General features: G+C 39.3%; 1 protein-coding gene across 1 annotated transcript; it reads right to left on the reverse strand.

Moving 5' to 3' along the window:
- Positions 1 to 192: 192 nt before the first annotated feature.
- LOC120495451 (ras-related protein Rab-9A) lies at positions 193 to 3,054 on the reverse strand. Its single transcript, XM_039695048.2, has 2 exons — positions 2,274 to 3,054; positions 193 to 1,361 (listed from the first exon to the last, which is right to left on the reverse strand). The coding sequence occupies exon 2, from the start codon at positions 1,331 to 1,333 to the stop codon at positions 728 to 730; it is 606 nt and encodes a 201-aa protein (XP_039550982.1). The 5' UTR covers positions 1,334 to 1,361; positions 2,274 to 3,054; the 3' UTR covers positions 193 to 727.
- Positions 3,055 to 8,851: the final 5,797 nt, after the last annotated feature.

Here is an 8,851-nt window from a genome sequence, read left to right on the forward strand (position 1 = left end):
TTCAACTTTACCCTGAACTTTTGATTTAAAAAACATGATAAAGACAATAAAAACCTATAATCTAAAATCAAATACTTTAATTTAGTAATGGTTCAGTGAATTATTAACAAATACAAAAAAAAAAAAAAAAAAAATCACAAACTCAAATGAGCATGCAGGATCATTATGAGAATCATTTTGTGACAGAAATCATCCTATTGGAATCGCTCTGTTTATTATACAAAATACATTTAAAAAAATAATAATAATAAATTAAAAAAAACACACTTCATGACTCTTAAGATATTCCAAAACGTCTTATGATGCACGACTGTTAAATAAGGCAAACAAACAACCATGTGCTAAAGGCACTTAAAGTAACACAGCTTGTACATTACATTTATGAGATAAAAACACATTCCAGTATTCATGAATGTAATAGATGATGTTTATTTCTCAACTTAATCTAAATCTAACAGGAAGGTAATCCAGTGCTTTGAAGAGATGAAAAGGGAATATGAATTAAAGAGATTATTTTAAACTAAACAAGGCATGTAATTCTAAAATTCTCTTCATTTGTTCAGAGCTGGACAAGTGTTTGAGATTATAGCTCTGCTGTATCAAAGGAAGCATATTGCACAGCACACAAGAAGTTATTTCTGGCATCTGCTGTTTAGAGTTAAAGAGTATACATTTACTTGCTAGCACATAACGAGTACTTCAGTTGTGTCCATTTCATTAAAACGCATCAACAGCACGAGCCGTTAGAACGCGGCTTTCTGCATATGTCGACAGTGTCTGTAGGCAGGAGATGTTCTGCACGATCTTCAGATGCAAGCACACGCCTAACTGCTTCCTCAAAAGCAGCTGAGACATTAGTGGCATCTTTTGCGCTTGTCTCAAAGTATGGATATCCACCATTCTCTTGACACCACTTTTGAGCTTCTTCCATTGACACCTGACGCTCCATCACATCTACTTTATTTCCTAGAACAACAAAAGGAAATTTCTCTGGGTTCCTGACATCTGCATAAAATGCAAACTCTTTCGTCCAGTTGTTGAGGTTCAGGAAACTTTGATTATCGTCCACGCTAAATGTAAGCAGACAGCAGTCAGAGCCACGGTAAAAGGGCGTACGGAGACTTCGGAACCTTTCCTGGCCTGCTGTGTCCCAGATCTGTAGGGTAACCATGTGACCATCCACATCCAGCTCTTTGTTAAGAAACTCCACACCGATTGTGTGGAATAGGTGTGAATCAAACTTGTTAGAGACATAGCGGTTCATGAGGGATGACTTTCCTACGCCACCATCCCCCAGCAGAATCACTTTCAGCAAAGATGATTTGGTGGTCATTATCAAGAAATTTCATAGGTTACCTCACCTACAGACATAATATGAAAATTAGAATTAGCAAGTTTAAAAAAAAGCTTCTCAAATTGAATAAATAAGAAAATGTTATATTGAAGTTGACAGTCTAAATAGATCATTTTTTGTTAAAGGTGGTAGTAGGCCAATAAGCCAGTAATTTGGATTATTTATTTATTTTTTTATTTTTTTGAGAGGTGAGGTATGTGTAGAGCTGGTTCTGCCTCATTTTCAGACTTCTAGCTCAAATAGATACATTTGAATGCCAGTGTGACTTAAAATCAGCACAGCTCGTGTCATAAATAATAGTATCTTTACTATGAAGTTCTGATAAACCCTTTATCACGATACATTGTTTGTCAGAGTTCTTTTCGTAGGCTACTAGGCTAACTGTCCTAGGCTGTGACAGGAGTGCATTCATCGAACGAGCCCCGGAATCGCCGAATCATGTGAGACAGATCTTCACGGATCGTCCTGTCCTCTTAACTTAGTGTTATATGAAAAATAAATAAAAGAAACTAAGCTAAACGAAAGCCTGTGCTATTCGTGACATGTTTTCATAGCAATCATTTAAAAACCGCTTCTCAAGCATTTAAAACAGAAAACCTCTTAGAATAAGACGGTTCAAGAAGTCAAACCCATTTTTAATCGATATCGTTTAGTTAATCAATGGCAAACTGAAGGACTGTTACAAGCGACTGTTTTCTCGTCATAAAGCAAATGATCGAACGAAACGTAATATTGTGGCAAGACGTTGCTTTAGTGTAAGATAAATTGAAGTGGTGGCATTAAATCGCATGATAAAACAGATTGGGACGCTCTTAACAACGCCATCATTGCTTTAAAGGTCCTGTCAAACTCTACACTTGCCATTCGAACATTGAAAACGTGTTGCGCGAGGAACAGACAGATACAGTAGGATACATACCGTTGAGAATTCAGCATTGAGTGTCGAAGTGCTGTGTAAGCAGCGCCATTCCTCCACTGTAGAATATGGAGCGTCTCAAGACATGGCGCCTAGGCTGGCCAAACAAGCTGCTGAAGCAGCTTTGACCGAGTGCTCATTTATAAGACATTTAACATGAAATAAATTAATAAAACAACACGGAAATGAATTGAATTGGTTTCATAACTGAGGACAGCCTGGTGTAAAATGTTCTCTTTGAAGTGCCTTCCTCTAATATTTGGTTGGCATAGGAAATTAATTATTAACTGTCTTTGATTAACGACAGCATATCAGCGAGTCACTAACCAAATACTATCCCTGCTATTTCTACAGCACACATGCTCTGATGTCACTTGATCACAAACGCACAGCAATGGGCTCTATGCACGGCGTTATTTCCGGTGAAGCATTAGGGATGCTCGATAACTTCCGCCGATCATAGAGTCCAATGCAATACCGAGAATTTATATTGAATTTTATACTCCATGGTTATACTAATGAAACGTTAGTCACAAAAACAGATAAAACAGACACCCCTCGTTGTGTTTATGCTTCTTTTTAAAATTATATTAAATAAACATAACTATATATAAAATTACATCTAAACGTATGTACGTTTCGTTTCAAAGACGGGAGGACAGTAAATATTGAAGACTCTGCCATAATCCCGTTTTCTCCGGTTTTCCTCCGCTTTAATCTACACAACCGGAAATAGACGAGCATCCTTACGTCAAATGCGGAACTTATGCGTGCATATAGCCCATATTAAAGTCCCCGTGAACCGGAAGTTGCAAACGATTTTTCTCCAGTGCTGTGACGTATTTCCAAGTGAAACGGAATATTGAACAGAGGGCAGGGTTTTACTCTGGCGCTCCTCCTCTCCATCTCTCGCTCATAGCAAACTAACGGTTTGAGGGGAGTGGTTAAGCGTTTCCCCACCCAAGTTGTGAAACCTACGTCATCAGAAAAAGAAACCGTTCCAGACCGGAAGTAACTTTTCAGATTTTGATTAAAGATTACCAAGGTAAAACATTTTTTAAATATATTTTTACTTGCACGGATTAATTGTTCACCACAAGACTAGTAATATGCGCTAACAAAGTAAATAGGTTCAATTTTGATTTCACGGGGACTTTAAAGCAACAAATTTCATTAATCAAGCTTGGCGCTTTTGAGCTTAAGCTTGTGCAAGAGTAATGTAATCTTAAAGATTACAATCAATGTTTGCCACGTGGAATGTTGCGATGAACAGCTTTACTAGGCTACCTTGATAACTATGGAATGCCAAAGCTGACTTAATTAAAAATAAATATATATACATAAATAAATATACGAAGAAATGTAAAAAAGCAAAAATACAAAAATAAATACATAAATAAATATACAAAGAAATGTAAAAAAAGTACAAATAAATGAGTATTTATACTTTTATTTCCATATTTATGTATAATTTTATTTTTTCACACATTAATTTATTTATTTATTTCTACATTTATTCATTTATTTATTTCCACTTTTATTTATTTCCACATTCATTAGGGTCCGATCACTAACAGTGCGAGGACCCTCTTGAAACTGTTAGGGTTATTAGCATAGACATAATATATGGGTCAGTGACGTATACCATAAAAAAGTTTTTTTTCAAAACTTTCAAATAACAGGCATAAAAATGGTTGACTTTTTTTCTACTAACTCTCATCTTTATAGAAACATATGTTGTTTCAAAATTTTCAATTGGAATCAGAATTTATGTGACAATTTGTTGTATTAGTGCGTACAATCGTCATATGGTGTGACATGAAAATAATTGTATACATAGACGCCCTATTGGCCGCTGGAGCGTACGCCAACGGCGCCGCCATGTTGGGGAGATCAACTTTCCCATACCTCTCATACCGGGAATTGAGAAAAATGCCTGTTTTGTGCGCTGCTTGGGGCTGTAAAAATCACCACACAACTGAAAACAGCTTTCGAGGAAGTACCTTTCACAAGCAAGACTGAACGTTTGTTTTTGGTTGTATTTGGTCGTGATTTAATTAGTAAGTAACGTTTAGAGATTAAATACTACTGTTGTGTGCCACGCAATGTAGTTTTAATAGTTTTTCAGTCGACAAAGTAGTTGTTTAAAGCTCAAATATGTGGTTTGTTTATAAAGATAGAGCCTATTTCTGGAACAGCCGTACGGCCAGTGCTTCTGACAGTTGCCGCTGGCTCGGATGTCTCTAGTCTAGAGGTTAAACATGAGATATAATTCGTATAATTAGGGCCCGAGCACTAACAGTGCGAGGACCCTATTGAAACTGTTAGGGTTATTTTTTCTTTTTTTTCTTTTTTTTTCTTTTTTCTGCAAAGTAAGGCCATCCTTAAAAATATTTTGGTTTGCAGTAACAGCAATTTTTTTTAAAAAAAGGGTCGGTAGGTAGGTCTATATTTTTTTTTTTCAAGATTCAGTGTAAAAAAAAAAGTACAATTTTGGTCATTGTGATCGTGAATTTTTTTTAAAAAAAAAAAGCATATTGTGACGTCACTGACTGGGTCTTCAAACTGTGCATCCACCGCTAGTGTTAATTTTAGGCCAGTCACAAAATGTATAAAATATCTATTTGTTGTGCATATATACATGAGATAGGCAAAAACAAGTACAAACACATGGTCAAACAAAGAATACAATTAAACAAAGATACAAATTAACCTATATACACAGTGCTTTAATTTCAGGAAGGTCTAAAATTAGCTACTTTTCAGTTAAGTCTGTTGCTCTGTCTGAAAAGAAATTTAATGTATTAATCAAATGTAAAATGACACTGCATAGTTTATCATAGTTAAATTAATGCTTATTAAAGTTTAAGATATTCATTCAAGAGCTGTGAGTGATTTTTATCAGCCTTTTGTTGTTTGATTCGCATTACTGGCTCAATCGTCACGTTTATTAGACTACTGCCCCTTTAAGACCGAATGCAGAACTCTACTGTAATAGATGCACCATCATTTTCTCCCAACTATTTACGTCCAATTAAGACATAAACTGTGTTTAAATTAATTTCAGAGCAGGTCATTTTATATTTTATGCATATTTGATAGTTTAGATGCGCACATGAAGCCCAAAATGAGGCTATAGCCTACTTTTCTTGTCTCGTTCGTTTTAGTGCATTTCAGAGCGCGTGTCGCGCGTCGTGAACAGCGTCTCTTGCGCAGACTTTTGTGCTTTTAATAGCTCTTTTAATGATTGAACGCGTCCGCAGTTTAGCAACAGTACAGAGTGCACCGATCGTGCTGATTCTGACGGTACGTTTGGGTTTTAGGAAGAAATGACAGCGCAACGCTGTGAATGGAAGGAAGTTGCGCTAGACAGAATGCGTATGTAATGGTTTCATCTCAAATATCATCTTTTTATAATCTTTGAAAGCGGAAATCTAAAATACAATTAGAATAATATCCCAGATCTAAAGTGTAGGTAACCACGTTCTGTTCTCATTGTCACTCATTAAGCAGGGCTGTCGTGCTGCGCGCGCTGTGGCTCCGAGTAAGAGATCGCTCTCTCTTCTGGACTGCGAATAGCAAAATGCATCACAGACAAATTGCTTAATATTATTATTATTATATATATAAATGGTTGATATTCAGCCCCGTTGCCCTTTTAATACCGGGTACCAAGCGGGAACACTGAATGAAACGAGCAAACGTACAAGCCATAGTGTGACACGCGTAACGTTAAACCAATGGTGTAAACATAATCGGATGACTATGACGCCACGGGTTTTTATTTAAAAGAAAGAACGTAGCCTACGTTTGTAGGCTATGTAGACACAAGCATCTTTCACAATACTAACTAAAATATAATTAATATTATTTTATTGAATTTGAATTAGTAGTTTGAAGAGTTAAAAAAAAAATATGTCGGTCTGAACGCAGGTTACAACCGGCAAGTCGGTCGGACTAAAAGGAAAAAAAAATAAAAAATTGGGTCGGCCCTAAATTGACAGGGTCGGTCGGGTTACGGCAAACAAGAATATTTTTAAGGGTGGCCTAAGCGCCATTTTCGAGGCCACAACATACTCAAAAACTCACCAAATTTGGCACGTATGTCAGGACCGGTGAAAAATTTCATATTTTGTGGGTCCGCCCATCGCTGCTTGCAGCTTTAATTTGTGTTTATCTTTGGTCTCATTAATCTATAAATGGTTCCCTGGTAAATAGTTTTGGCTGAAGGCAAAGTAAAGTTTCATAACTTTATATTTAGGCTATTGTAACATTGTATGTTTGACTGAAGCTACTTCTGTTATAATGGCTAGCCTATTACTGATCAATAAAACTGAAATTTAGCACAAAGAGCTAAATATTAAATATATTTTTGTGTGTGTTTATTCTGTAGTTGAAATGTCTTATTCTATTGCTATTATTATAGAATTATTAATAAACTATTATCAATATTTAGGGCCCGAGCACTAACAGTGCGAGGACCCTATTGAAACTGTTAGGATTATTTTTTTTCTTTTTTCTTTTTTTCTTTTTTTAGGGCCCGAGCACTAACAGTGCGAGGACCCTCTTGAAACTGTTAGGGTTATTTTTAGGGCCCGAGCACTAACAGTGCGAGGACCCTATTGAAACTGTTAGGGTTATTAGGGCCCGAGCACTAACAGTGCGAGGACCCTATTGAAACTGTTAGGGTTATTTTTAGGGCCCGAGCACTAACAGTGCGAGGACCCTATTGGAACTGTTAGGGTTATTTTTAGGGCCCGAGCACTAACAGTGCGAGGACCCTATTGAAACTGTTAGGGTTATTTTTAGGGCCCGAGCACTAACAGTGCGAGGACCCTATTGAAACTGTTAGGGTTATTTTTTTTTTCTTTTTAGGGCCCGAGCACTAACAGTGCGAGGACCCTATTGAAACTGTTAGGATTATTATTATTATTTTTTTTTTTTCTGCAAAGTAAGTGCCATTTTCGGGGCCACAACATGCTCAAAAACTCACCAAATTTGGCACTCATGTCAGGACTGGTGAAAAATTTCGTATTTTGTGGGTTTTGCGGATGGGCGGGGCAAAATGGCTCGCTAGCGCCACCTAGAAAATTGGAAAAAATTAGCCCCTCGTCCACGTTCAATCTACATGCACGAAATTTGGTGGGGACGTGTATCCTTTGAAGACGCACAAAAATGCCTCAAAAACCCTTACCCTAAACTCGACAGGAAGTCCGCCATTTTGAATTCGGCGACCAAATTGGGACGATTTACACACTCCGTACTTTAACGAACTCCTCCTAGGGATTTAGTTGGATCGACTTCAAATTTCTGCTGTACCTTCTAAAGGCATTGACGATGTAAAGTTGTGCTATCTGCGCGTTTTCGTCGATGGGTGTGTCCGTGGCGTCGATGATTCGCCGGAACGTCCCGCGAACCCACTAAACGTCCGACAGGCCACCGCTCCCACAGGGGGTCCGGCGACCCGCCCCCGGACCCCCGGCCACGCCCCCGTCCCGCGAAACCACTATTCGTCCAATAACCCACTAAATTGGGCAAACATCTCGGGAACGTCCCCCGCCCACCCCCGGGCCACGCCCCCGTCCCACGGACCCACTATTCGTCCAATAACCCACTAAATCGGGCAAACGTCTCGGGAACGCCCCCCGCCCACCCCCGGGCCACGCCCCCGTCCCACGGACCCACTATTCGTCCAATAACCCACTATATTTACCAAACGTCCCGGGACCGCCGCCGGGCCACGCCCCCGTCCCACGGACCCACTATTCGTCCAATAACCCGCTATTTTTTTTTTTTTTCACACAGTCCGCCCGACGCGCCGCGATCGGACGCGGACCCGCCGCCGATCCGTCGGGTGGGGATTCGGGCCGTGTTTTCGATAGACGTTTTGATCGGAGTTCCGGTCGTGACGAAAACCACTCGTCTGCGCTCGGCCGGGGCCCCCGAGTCCGTAGCACCGAGCGCCGTCCCATAATTCCACTGTCCACGAAACCACTATGTGTCCAATAACCCACTATTTTCAAATGTACTAACCCCAGCCTCCATGCAATAAGCTGCAAATGGACAGAATCCCACCGGCAATCTATCCCACTGTCCAATAACCCACTATTTGTCCAATAACCAACTGTCCAAGAACACACTTTTTGTCCAATAACCCACTATTTTCAAATGTACTAACCCCAGCCTCCATGCAATAAGCTGCAAATGGACAGAATCCCACCTGCAATCTATCCCACTGTCCAATAACCCACTATTTGTCCAATAACCCACTATTTTTCAAAAGTACTAACCTCAGCCTCCATGCAATAAGCTGCAAATGGACAGAATCCCACTTGCAATCTATCCCACTGTCCAATAACCCACTATTTGTCCAATAACCAACTGTCCAAGAACACACTTTTTGTCCAATAACCCACTATTTTCAAATGTACTAACCCCAGCCTCCATGCAATAAGCTGCAAATGAACAGAATCCCACCGGCAATCTATCCCACTGTCCAATAACCCACTATTTGTCCAATAACCCACTATTTTTCAAATGTACTAACCTCAGCCTCCATGCAAAAAGCTGCAAATGGACAG

This window comes from Pimephales promelas, chromosome 6, assembly GCF_988280905.1.
Source record: "Pimephales promelas chromosome 6, fPimPro1.hap1.1, whole genome shotgun sequence".
Lineage (NCBI taxonomy): Eukaryota > Metazoa > Chordata > Actinopteri > Cypriniformes > Leuciscidae > Pimephales > Pimephales promelas.

Excerpts from the sequence above, each read along its gene's own strand:
- LOC120495451 (XM_039695048.2), bottom strand. The coding sequence starts at position 1,333 with ATGACCACCAAATCATCTTTGCTGAAAGTGATTCTGCTGGGGGATGGT.